This window comes from Spermophilus citellus (assembly GCF_964194105.1).
Source record: "Spermophilus citellus genome assembly, chromosome: 3".
Classification (NCBI taxonomy): domain Eukaryota; kingdom Metazoa; phylum Chordata; class Mammalia; order Rodentia; family Sciuridae; genus Spermophilus; species Spermophilus citellus.
In genome coordinates, this window is record NC_138184.1 from 89,919,937 (window position 1) to 89,932,604 (window position 12,668).

Genomic DNA, 12,668 nt, shown 5'->3' on the forward strand with positions numbered 1-12,668 from the left:
AGACCTGGGGGACCTCCCCCAGGCTGCTGGCCACTCTGCTGCAGGGGAACTTGTGTCTTCCCTTCCTGCTGGGAAACAGACAGGGTCCCCTATCACACTGCCTGGCCCAGAGCCCACTCCATCTGGGCAGACCTGGTTTGTGGCCTGTGAAGCCACATGCTCTCTTAGACTGGCCATGCTACAATTCTCCAGCTGCCATGTGCCTGCTCTGCCACCTCTGGGTACCAGGGCTGGCAGCTCTATGGATTCTGAGAAGTACTCCCCTGGCTTCTTCCGGGCCCAGGGTGAACCTGCAATTTGGGCACCTTCCCTGAGTTCTCAGCAAGAGACACTGGGCTTCCTCCACTCCCCAGGCCTCTCTGTGCACTCGGGTCCTGCCTGTAGGCTCAAGGCCTTGGGTGATGGCTTGTTGATGGACAGAAGAGACGCAGCTTGGCTGGGGGTCTGAGTGAGCTCACCTCAGAGTCTCTGCCGGGTGCGCTGCTTGTGGGCCACCACATGGGGCCAGGTAGTGGCCAGGTGCCCTGAAGCAGGTAAGGGCACCTGCTCTACATGACACACGTTTCTGTGGAGGTCTGGGGCCAAGGGAGGGGCATCCCACCACCATGGCCCTGCTCTGGTACCTGCATGCTGACCACGCTGCCACGGCGGCTGCTACTCTGACTCTCAGACACTGGCTGATTGCTGTGGCACAAGGCATCAAATGCCAGGATGCCCCCAACGCAGTCCCCAATCAGGCAGACCTGCAGGAAGGAGAGGCCCGGGCCCATGTTTCCACCCTGCTGGCTGGGAAAGAAGACCCCTTCTTCCAGCTGCCCTGCATGGTCCTCCTTCTCCACCCTCCCACCACTTACCTGCCCACTGAAGGTCACGCCCTCTTGGGACTTGATGAAGTCCCCGTAGGCCAGGTTGGCCCTCTGAATCACTGTGGCAACTGCCTCCTGGTACTGAGGTGAGGAAGTGGCCAGCAGAGGCAGGGCGGCCAGGGGGATGTGGTCCTGACTGCTGGACAGGTAGCCCTCATCGTGGCTGTAGGGACTGAGGCTGAGGGAGGGGGGCTGGGTCAGGAGGGGCAGCAGGGTAGACAGAGCTACCTGGCCCCAAGTGCTCATGGACAGTCCTAGGTCTAGCCCGGGGCCATTGCCAGGGCCCAGGACTGCCAACTGGATCTGCATCCAACATTACAGAATTGGAAACTGAGTCAGCCCTGGTCCCAGCTCCTGGACTCCAAGCTGAGGCTGCGTACGTAGGCTCTCCCTCTCCGGGCAGAGGAGGCTCAACGCAGCTCGGGCCATCTGGACTGGGGGGCCACTGATGCTCAGGGCAGGTGGGAGACAGCATTCTTCTGTGATGCCCTCCCTGTGGGCAGAGGGGGTACAGCGGGAAGATGGCACTCACTTGGAGACGAGGGCGAAGGCGTCAGCGCAGACAGGGGGGCAGGGCACCAGGCGGATGGCAAGGTGACCCAGGGCGCTGGGATAGTGCACACGCATGACGGTGTCAAACACGTTGGCGATGGTGTTGGCGTCTCCCTGCTTGGAGCTGGGGTCCCCGGTGCCCGTGTCCAGGATGGTGCCTCCGTGCAGCACCAGCAGCAGCACGTGGATCTTGGAGGGCGGTGCAGCCAGTGGCTGGCTGACTTCGTCCTGCACAGGCGAGGAAGGGGGTCAACTCCTTGCCAGGCCCCTGTCACACTGTAGGGAGGCCTAAATGCTCCTTCTGAGGGCTCCAATTTTGTTTACTCAGCTATGGAGCCTGGGGTTTGGCAGCTTCCTCCCGTCCCTCAGACCCCTGCAAGGACCGCAGCCTGGAGCAGGGAGGCCTGACCATGGGCACAGAGGACTCGGGTGTGGGGGGTCAGCTTTCTCCTCTGAAAGCTCCATGTCTCTGGGGGGCCTAGGCAGTGGCTTCTGCTTGGTCTCCTGGCATGGGGAAGAGGCAGAAGCTCAGCCAGGCCTGGCCTCTGGGGCCTGCTGCTCCTATGGGTGTCCAGGCAAGGGTCTGTCTTGGCTGGAGCAGACAGGGCCACCACTGGCTAGAGTCACAGGGGTTATTAGGAGTGGCCAGGGTCAGGGCAGTGATACGACCGCTCTGTCTACAGTGCCAAGCTCTCCCTGGACCTCCTCTCGTCCTTAGGTCTCCAGGTCCTGCTATTCCTGGAATCTAAGACCAAGGTCCCCAAGAGCAGAGACATCCTGGCAGAGGCAGGGCTCCAGAACATTCAGCAGAAAGAACAATACAGGTTTGTGGCCCTGATTACGAAGGTCATGATCCCACCTTCCTGCTGGCCAGGACTGCTGTGAGGTCAGAGTGGACCCTAGATCACATAGGTATGTGTAGACTGCTTGTCCTCTAGAGACAAGGTGGTGGGCCCAGGAGAGGCCTGGGGACTGGGCCACCATCCTGTGGTGCACTGCCCAAAGCCCCTGCCAAAGCTCAGCACAGGCTATGGGCCACAGGCTGTGGCCCTGTCCCCAGGCCCCCCCTGCTCCTTTCCTAAGCTTCTTTGTGGGTGGCCAGGAGATGCAAGTGAGGGACTACTGGGCTGTCCTTGCTGTGTGTGCCATGTCATCCTCGGGGCGTGGGCAGGGGACAGAAAAAGGTGCTGAAGCCAGGTATGGGCCATGGCGTTGTGTGCATATGGGGGGACTGCCCACTGGTGGCTGGCCTGGCAGGGTGACATCTGGACAGCCCCATCCATGTCACTTAAGGAGGGGTTCTCCAACACAGCGAGGAGAAGGCATGAAGACATGTCCAAGGCAGGGGAGTTTTGTCCAGCAGTGCTTGGTCCCCCAGGCAGGGCAGATGACTGAGGGCCGAGTCTTGTTTGTGCCTGTCTGGCTGGACCCAGCACTGGGGACTACTCAGGGACCCCTGCAGGTCCAGAAAGACACCCATCCCCACGTTCAGTTTGACATAGGAACTACACCTGCCTGAGCCCCAGTGGTGACAGAGCCCCCGGGAACCGTGGGGACAGCTCTGGAGAGCCGGGTCATGCCCCACCCCTGGTCAGTGTCTCCGTAAAGCTGCCTGCTTCCGTCAGGAAAGGCTGCCGTGTGGGGGCTTTTGCAAGCACGGGGGTCTGACTGGGGACGGCAGCACCCAGGATCAGTGCTGGGTTCCACTGCACATCCAGAGGCAGGTCCCGAGCCCCAGGCCCCTTCTGCCCTCCCCTGGGGGGCAGTCAGAGCTGTGTGCACTGCAGGTGGGGAGGGGCCTGTTGGCTTGATCCACCTTAGGCAGCAAAGGAAATCCGTCTCCCTGCCCACTGCCCCTGCTGCAAAACCCACTGTCCTCAGACCTGAGAGCAGAGAACCCCAGGAGGGGGGGAGGTGGGGATGCTCCTGCGCCAGACTCCCCAGGCGACCCGAGGAGGGGCCGATCCACCTTAGGCAGCTTGGGTCCTGGGCAGTGTGGTGACTGCGTCCTGGGACTCCAGCCCCCAGTGCAAACAGCTCTGACGGCCCGCAGGTGGAGGGGGGCAGGAGCTCCAGCAAAGAAGCCCTGAAGCGGACACAGGTTCCACAAAGAGCTTTATTGGACACACTGAGCACTGCCTGACTCCTGCAGGCCGCCTGCAGCCGGGGCCACATCACTGTTGCCTGGGGGGCTTTTGCTTCCTCCCCTTCTGTCTTTTGCTCTTCAGACAGGCTGGGCACAAGGCGAGGATCTTATTTTTGATCTGGAATTTACAAGTTTCTCATTGTACTTTCCACAGGTGCAACTTGCTCAAGGTCTTCTTGGGGGGCTGCCTGCTGTCCCTGGTTCTCAGGGGCCTTAGAGAGAGGGCGGGCGGGCACCTCCCTAGTAGGGCGGCAAGGGAAGGAGCCTCCAGGGCCAGCGCAGGGGTGAGGTGCAGTGCGGAGCTCCGCCTCCTGTGCCCCTGGACTGTCCCTCTGAGCCCTGCCCCTTCCCAGGTAGCCTTAGGTGGCAGCTCCCAGGCACCCACCTCAATGATGTTCAGCTGCTCCACACTGGAGGCCACCCTGAACTCTGGGCTGCTCTGGCCGTACAGACTCTCTGCAACACAGAAGCCTCGGTTAGCAGGGCGCAGCTGGCCCTGCAGAGGCTGTAACCGCCACAAGGGGAACTGGAGCCCTGGGTCCCTCCCCCGGCCCCTGGGTGCCTAGCACTGTGCCGGAGCTGGGTGGATTACCCTGTGTGTCCTCTGGCTCTGGGCTCTCAATGGTGTCCATGAGGTCGTTGGAGCTCCACTTGGTGATGTCCTTGGGGAACATCTCCTCCGAGTCAGACAGGTCCTCTGTGGAGGGGGTGTTCAGCAGGTGTTCACTGGGAGCCTCCAGCTCCCCGGCCTTCGCCCAACGCATCTTGCTCGCTCCCTTCCTCACCAGGACAGCCAGGCACCTGACACCACCTGACTTTTTTGTTTTTTCAGTCATACCACATAAAATTCACCGTGTAAACCATTTTAAGTGGTATTTAGTGTCTTTGCAAAGCTGCGTGGCCAGCGCCCTTCATCATCCTTGGACGGAAACCCCAGCCAAGAGTGGCCAGCCTCCCCGGCCTCCCTGGGCAGCCGCTGGCCAGCAGTCCTTTCTCTCTGCGCTCGCCTATTCTGGTCACTCTGCAGCACTACGCCATGCGATGTGGTCTTTTGTGGCGAGCCTCTCTCACACAGTGTTGTGCTCTGGAGGTCCCTCCTGCTGGAGGCTTGTCAGTATGTCCTTCCTTTTCATGGCTGAGCCATACCCCGCGTATCCCTCACCAGCTGACGTCTTTAACGTCCACAGCGGCAGCTCAGGGAGCAGCTGGCAAGGAGTGCTGCTGTGTCCACCTGCAGCCGCCCCTGCCTTCCTCCCCTCTCCTGCGGGGACTAACCCACAGCCACCACGAGTTCCGTCCCTGGTGCTCCTCTCTGCTTTCCTAGGATTTCTGTTGGGGCCCAGCAGCTGTCTGGGTTTGGGCTCCTGCTGGCCCCCTCCTCTGGCCTTGAATGGCTCCTGGGCCAGTTTCCCCAGGACTCTTTTGCTTCTACACCATTTTCTATACTAGCTGTGTATTTTCCTCTTGTCAGGGACAAAGAGCCAGCCTGGGATGAGTGGGACACCAAAGACACCCCTTCCCCACCTCAGCAGCCTGCCTGTGTCGTCTGGACCAGGGTAAACCCAGAACCTTCTCTTGCCTGGACACTATTCCCCACATCCTTGCCCCTCCGGGCTGATGGCTAATTAACTGAAATGCCCACACTTAGCTGGCTCCCCTGCTCCTCCCAGTCGTGGTGGTGGCACAAGCGGGCTCTCGCTGCCCCTGCCCTGTGCAAGCCTGTGGACACATCCCTGTCTCTGGGCCCTGCCATGCCAGGTACCCTGCAGAGGGCCATCTCCCTGTATTGCCCGCTGGTCCCTCTGGCTTCACTGAGGGGGACAGCAAAGGCACTGAGCAAGGAGGCACTGAGCAAGGAGGCACTGAGCAAGGAGGCCCCGCTCACATCTTCCGGCACAGGCTGCTTCTGGTGTTTATGCCAGGATCCGGGGAAACGAGCAGTTCTTCTATTTCTGCTTATTGCATTTTCTAAAGTGTCTACTTTAGGTGCATATTTAGTTTACATTAATGGCATTAATTTAATCAGGAATAAACAAGGTTAAGTACAAGATTAAGTAACTATAAAATTTATAACACTGTAAGTTATACTTCTTATGGAAATAAATTCACAAATGGAAAAATGTCCCCGTGCGACGTGCATGTCCTTTTGGGGTGGTCTTGAGAGAGCAGCCCCCTCCAGGCAGGCCCACAGGCACATCTCAACTTCTGGGTAGGTTAGCCTGAGACTGGCGCTCAAGGGAAAGTGCCCCTAGGTGAGGCCAAGTCACCCTCCAGGCCCTGTGCCCACCCTCACACACCCCTCCCTGCCTCTCCCAGGATAGGCCAAGGGCTTCAGAGCCGTCCACTTACCATGAGCATCAAAGAACTCGTCGTCTGAGCTCTCATCAGAGTCCCTGGCAATACTCTGCATCCTCCACTCCGAGATGCTGTGGCGGGAAGGGCTGGCTACAAGGCAAAATCCCAGACTGACTGACTGGCCTGCAGCGGAAGGGCCAGTGGCTCTGCGGAGCAGGCAACAGCAGGGAGGTGGAAACCTGAGGCTTAGGCGGACATGGGCAGAGCCGTCCTAGGGAGGTCCAGGGAGAACGTGGGGCAGGAGGAAATGGGGTCTGAGTCCAGGACCTGAGCTCTGGTAGGCTTGGGTCTGACCCTGAAGAGATTCCTTAAGCTGAGCTGCAGCAGCCTCACAGGGGTGTGATGCTGCAGGGCAGTGGGGGGTGGCGGGGGGTGCCTCACTCCTCAGGTCCAGGGAGCGGGGGCTTGCAAAGGGAAGCTCCACTTCACCCTCCTCCTAGGCCTTGTAGGCTCCCCTGGGAGGCGAAGCCTCCTGCAGGTGTCAGGGAGCCGCCAGTCCTGCTCCTCAGGTGGGGCCTTCTCACCCTGGGCCATACACGTGCTCAGGTGGGGCCTGCTGGGGTGGGGGGACCTGGCTTCACTGCAGCTAGGCCTGGCTTGGTGCCAGTCAGAGAAGGCTGTCCCCAGCAGGCTTAGCTTCACAATGTCCATGAGAAAGAGGCCATTTTCAGAGCTGGAAGGCCCAGCAACCCAGCAATGGCACAGGCTGCCTGGGGGGCAGGGCAGACAGGGACACCACATGGCCAGGCGGCACTAGGGCTCACCTCCCCTCTTGGATGACCGGGACGATTTAGAAGACGTGGACCACTGCTTCTTCAGGCCACGCCCCACCAGGGGCTCCCCGTGGCTGCTGCTGGGCTCAGGGGGCACCCCGGATGCCTGGTCCTGGGTGTCCTGGTCCTTGGCGAGCTCGGTAGCCCCCTCGTCCTCACTGAACTGGGCCATCTTGCGGGACAGCATGAGCTGCGCCTCCCTCTCCAGCTCCCGGATGTTCTCCATGCTCAGCCCGTACCACTCATCCTGCCAGCACCAGGCCTGCCTGTGGGCCCGCACCATGACCCGCCGCAGGCCTGCGTAGGTGCAGGGGAATCGTCAGTCTGAGACTGAACCAGGAGCCCCAGGCTGGCTGCCCTGGAGCTGCAGGTCAGACTTGAGTGTGCCCCATCTTTTCTATCTGGAAAATGAGGGGACTGGCTCCCAGGTGGCCTCACAAACCTATAGTGATTCTACACTCAGAGGGGAGGGGCCTCCTAGGTAAGGTGTCTGGTCAGAAGCCAGATTTGGGGGGAAGTCCTAGCCCTTTGGGAAGTGGAGTAGGACTTCCTAAGTCTCCTCTCTCAGTGCCCAGTCTACTTTTCCTGTCCAATTTCAAGTTCAAGTTCAAAATGGGATTGAACCCAGGGGTGCTTTACCACTGAGCTACATCCTCAGTGCTTTTTATTTTTTATTTTGAGGCAGGGTGTCACTAAGTTGCTGAGGCTGGCCTCCATCTTTCAATCCTCCTGTCTCAGTCTCCAAGTAACTGGGATTACAGGTGTGCACCACCATGACTGGCTTAAAAAATGCTTTCAAAAGACTATATTTTACATGTGAGATAGATAAGAATATGTTATGCAAATAAAATAAGATACAATCATATGGTTTTTAAGGAGAAAGACAAGCCAGGAACAAGGGGCCCTCTGGGGTGACAGGATATGGGAAGCTCAGTGCACAGCTGTGAATATTGTCCTGAAACTGACCTGGCTGTCCTTCCACAGGTAAGCTGCATGGCACACAAAACCATGCCTCCGTGAAGCTGCTTAAAAGAAACGCTAAAAAGAAACCAAACACTCACCACCCAGCAAAGGTATAGACTGTCCCAGTGACACCTCCCGGCCCGTGTTCCCTCCCTGTAAGAGTCTGCCCTAGATTTTACATCTGCCACTTGTTTGGTTTCTCGTTTGGCAGGTGTGTTTTTCTGCACGTGTTGGGCTGTTGGGCTGTGTTTGAAATCTACATGTACGAGTCACGCTGTGTGAACTCTCCTTCCACTTGCTTCTCTGGGTGAGTTTCACCTGCATCCACGCCTGTGTGGGGCTCTGGGGCACTGGGCTTTCGGCTGCATGGCATTTATGTGTTGGAAACACCACATTTTATTATTCCTTTTCCTGCCGGTGGCTTTTGGCTCATTTGCATCATTTTTCTGTCTCGCGGCTCTGAACATTCTGGAACATGTTTCTCCTGGCTCCCAGGGCACGCACCTTCTGCTTCCTGGAGAGTGCAGAGGGGCCCTCCAAGAGGCCTCAGGATGACAGGGCTTCCTCTGCACTCCCCTCCCCAGTCCCGCCTCCTGGCCTGCCACCTGTGGGGTGTGTCTGCCCACCTTCGCTATGCCATGGTACCCTCCTGGCCCCGGAGGTCTGTATCCCCAGCCCAGCGGTGGGGTGGCTTCAGATACCATACTGGTGAGCCTGTCCCCTTGTCTGTGACTGTCTGATGGCCTCACAGGGCTGTTCCAACCCATATGGGGAATGGCCTCAGCCTGAGGTGGCTGGAAGGGCTTAGCACCAGGGGGGAAGGCTAAGGCTATGCGGAACAGCATGAGGCTATGCTAAGCAGCTCACATGGGTTCACCAGTTCTCCCTGGGAGGACACTAATGTTCGTAGCAGCAGACATGATTGTGCTGTGCCCCCTCCCTGGTTCTGCAGCCCATGATCTTGTCCTGGAGCAGCCCTGTGTAACTGGCGCCACTACACCCACTTCTCAGGCAAGGAAAGCAAGTCTCAGGGAAGAGCTGCAGAGTCGCTATGTGACAGAGCTGGGACTGGGTGTCACAACTGTCCCCTCCCCTCCAGCCCCATTCTCCTTTCTGGGAGGAGAGCTGACTTTTTGGGGCTGGAGATCCCTGTAGTTTGGCCAGGCTCTCAGGCTATGTGGGGCAGGGAGGGCAGAGGGGCACACTGGCTTCTGGGCCAGGGTCCCAGCCTGGGCTCTGCAGGGACCTGAAGTGAGCTGACACTGGAGAAGCCTGACATGAATGGATCCCTGGGGTGGAGAAAGGGAAAGGCCAGGCAGGCCATGCAGTGTGGGAGACCCACCCAGCACTCACGCTCCTGTGAGCTGAGAACTGTTAACTTCCATTGCAGGAAGTGGGGACCATGGCCATGTCAGGTATGGCCCAGCTGGGCTGGGGATACAGACACCCAGGCTGTCTCCAGGACACTGTCCTTTCTGCTTAGAACTGGGGACATGTGTCCTGGCTTGTGAGTCCTGGGTAAAGAAGGAGGTGACTTGGGATGATCTGAGCATCCATGTGGTTAGACAGCCAGACTGCAGGGATGTGTCCCCTTCAATGGGGTGGGATGTCTTCCTTCTCCTGCTACCTGCCCTGGCCCCTGCTGATGGACACATAGTAGCTCCCTGAAAAGGAGCAGCCATGGGGGTGGAGCTGGTGACACTGCCGTGTCAACAGGGCATCTCTGCCTCTCCGAGCAGAAGCCAGCCTTCTTGGGCCCCAGGGCTCTGCCGCAGCACCGACCTCTAAGGTCAGGCAGCACTGCTGTGGGCACCTTCCACTGTGGCTGGGGATGCCTGCTTTGGTTTGGCCATGTTGGATCCACAGGTGACAATGCCTGCCCTCGTGGTCATCAAGCACCAGCGTGACAGGTGTGAGGCATGTTATCAGAGTGTGGCTCTGTCCCATCTAGATAAGCAACCCTTGCTAATGGCATCACACGGTGTCTGCTTGGGGTAAACGTAGGGCTATGAGCCCTGGGTCGGGACCAGATGGGAACTGACATACAGCGACCGGGTGGGCAGGTGCTGAGGGCTCAGAGGTGGTGAGGGCCTTGGCTAGCACCTGCTGGGTGGGGAGCCCAGGCATCTGTGGGGACACCTGCTCTGGGAAGGCTGGGTGGGTGTGAAGGACAGTACAATGCCTGAGCCATTCTGCCACCCAGAACTTCCCACCCTGTCAGGAGGTGCAGAGCTGTGGGATGGGCTGGGCCGGCAGCCTTTCAGGTACAGCCAACAGGCCTGGGAGCCAGGGGCCCTATGGGCAGCAGGGAGGTTGCCCTCAGTGAGTACTCCCCAGAGTCGAGTGTAGGCTACACTTATCATTCACAAATGGGGGCAGGAACAACAGGACAAAGCCCGGGGCACATGCAGCAGAAACTGTGCATAGCATTCAGGGAAGGCCAAGATAAGCTGGGGGTGCCAAGCACTGTGGTGCGTGCCTGTAAGTCTTGTGACCTGGGAGGCTGAGGCAGGAGGATTGCAAATTCAAGGTCATTGCAACTTACCCAGACCCTGTCTAAAATAAAAAGGCCTGGGAATGAGGCTCAGTGGCAGAGCACCCTTGGGTTCAATCCACAGTACCAAAAAATAAAAATAAGAAGGGGCTGGGGCTGGGGCTCAGTGGTACAGAGCTTGCCTAGCATGCATGAGGCACTGGGTTTGATTCTCAGCACCACATACAAATGAATAGAATAAAGGTCTATCAACCACTAAAAAAATATTAAAAATAAATAAATAACTAAAATAAGAAGACACAAATGGTATGACTCTTTGTCATGTACAACCAGAAATATGAAAAACTGTGCCCTCTATGTGTCATATTCTGCTGTCATACATACCAAATTAGAGTAAACTTTAAAAAATAAATAATGAAAGGTAAGATAAGCTGGGGGTGGGGGTGGGAGGTGAACAGGGCTTTGCCTTCACCTTTCAGGACTAAAGCAGAAGTGGGCCGAGGAGAGGGAGGCAGGGAGGAGCGGGGCCGCGGCCCGCATGCCTGGGGCTGGGTGCTCACCAGTGTCGTGGATGAACCTCTCAATCTTGGACTGCATGCCCCAGTAGCGGAACTCCACCTTGCAGAGCTTGTAGGCACACATGAGGGGCAGCAGCTGCTTCTTGTACTCCTCAATCCAGTTGTCGGACAGCGGCCCGCGGTGGGTCTTGGTTGACTGGAACAGCTTGGGGTCCTCTTCGGCCTTGTACTCGTTGGGCGGCACAGGGTCCTTGACGATGTCGATGAAGTCTGGGGGACACTGTGAGTGGTCACACCTGCCTGGCCTGCACCCCACCCTTGCCAGACCCTCCATGCCCACATCCTCGGAAAGCCCCAGACCTCGCATGTGGAAGGGACATGGGGGAGCAAGCAAGGTGCCCTGGGCAGCTCTCCGACTGCCAGACCCGTGCCTTTCAAGCCCCACAGTCAGCGTGCCCACCACCTGGCAAAGCAGGTAATGGAGGAGGCCCTAGAGGGTCTTTCCGTGGGACAGAGAGAAGGCTAGGGACGCTTCCCAGGAAAGGTGGTGTCCTGGCAGCAGTGGTGTGGACTGAGGTGGGGACTTGGGAACTGCCCAGGTCTGTATGGGGCAGGGTGGCCGCTGTGATGAGATGACGGGTGTGCAGTGGGACGCTGTCCATTTCTTGCCACACGAGGTGCTAGACCAGCACCTGGGCCAGGGCACCTACACACAGGCTCATACTGGGAGGACCCGGCCGGCTCAGCTGTTGGGGAGCTGGGCCCGGACCCCAGAGGCCTGCTGTTTGATTAGGCTTAAGTTTATTGAATTATCTTTCAACATTTGGGAAAGTAGAAATTTCTCATGAAAACCCTGCTCTCTGGTTTCCTTAGTAGAGTGGGTCCTGCTTCCTGCATGGCAGCTCCAGCTGTGGGACGGAGCCATCATGGCACAGCCCCCATCCGCCACAGCCCCCATGGGCTGGGCTCTCATATGAGGATGCCAGTCTAGGGTGGCTTCCCAAGAGCCGCCGGTGCGCTTCTGGGGCTGGAGGGGCAGGGCTGTGAGCAGGAGAGGCCTCTTTCCTGGGGTGCAGTACCCCAACCTGCCTCCAGGATGGGGCCACGCTGGGGCCGAGGGGGACAGTGGGGGAGGCACAGACAGCGGCCAGGCAGGGCCTCCTGCTCACCTGTCATCAGCTGGTTCTTTTCCACAGGAGACAGGCTGAAGACGTCCGGGTTCTCCCCAGCATCGGTTTTATAAAAGGTTTCGATGTCGATGGAAAACTTCTCCACGAAAGGGCAGGTGAACCTGGGGGCAAACGGCGGCCATTGGGGCTGTGCCTGGGGGCTGCAGGTGGCCGCCTGGCCTTTTGGCACAGCTGGAGAGGGACAGGAGTGTAGGCCTGGCCAAGATGGGTTTCCCAGTCCCCTCTGGACTGTCACCTTGTCCCCAGAACAGTCAAGCCACCGAGGAGGAGGGCTGGGTTTAGGCAGCGGGGAGACAGGGAAGGGAGCTTCTGGAAGCTGCGTCTGGAGTCCACATGCTCATGGTGGTGGCAATGTCACACAGGTAGGGCACTGTACATGGAGCTGGTGGAACTTGAGCCCTACTCCAGGACACGCCACCCCACCCCACAAGAGCCAGCTCTGGCAACAGGGGAACAGCTGGTACTCCCCGGTGTAGGAAGGAAGGAGGCCCTGGAAGGCGGGTGGGGACCCTGCCTGCTCAGCACGTGGAGTGACTGGAGCAGCCCCCATTCCTCACCCCAGCAGTGCTCAGCTGCACACTGGTACAGAGTGAAGACCCGAGAGAAGCCCTGCTCAGCATGGAGTGCAGACTCCCCTCCGGAGGTCTGGGTGGAGGTGGCGTGGGGCATCTGGCTGCCCTCCGTTCCTTCACAGCAGGGAAAGCCCCCTGGTTTGCACTCCTTGGGCCTTCTCAGAAACCCTGGCTTGAATACCACCTTCTTTGTGGCCTCCATTTGAGGATCTGGGAAGCATGGGGTATATTCCTCCCTC

General features: G+C 58.7%; 1 protein-coding gene across 7 annotated transcripts in view; it reads right to left on the reverse strand.

The window, feature by feature from the left end:
- The window catches only part of PITPNM2 (phosphatidylinositol transfer protein membrane associated 2), a 124,898-nt gene that overhangs the window by 9,361 nt on the left and 102,869 nt on the right, over positions 1-12,668 (reverse strand). For 6 of the 7 annotated variants that reach the window (XM_081287052.1, XM_081287053.1, XM_081287051.1 and 3 more), the window contains exons 5-13: positions 11,837-11,958; positions 10,710-10,937; positions 6,684-6,989; positions 5,914-6,009; positions 4,157-4,261; positions 3,950-4,020; positions 1,399-1,646; positions 855-1,044; positions 624-743 (exon numbers count right to left, since the gene is read on the reverse strand). In XM_081287052.1, coding sequence (XP_081143178.1) covers positions 624-743; positions 855-1,044; positions 1,399-1,646; positions 3,950-4,020; positions 4,157-4,261; positions 5,914-6,009; positions 6,684-6,989; positions 10,710-10,937; positions 11,837-11,958 — 1,486 coding nt within the window. The remainder of the gene's footprint in view (positions 1-623; positions 744-854; positions 1,045-1,398; positions 1,647-3,949; positions 4,021-4,156; positions 4,262-5,913; positions 6,010-6,683; positions 6,990-10,709; positions 10,938-11,836; positions 11,959-12,668) is intronic. The other variant, XM_081287056.1, reaches the window with a different exon arrangement.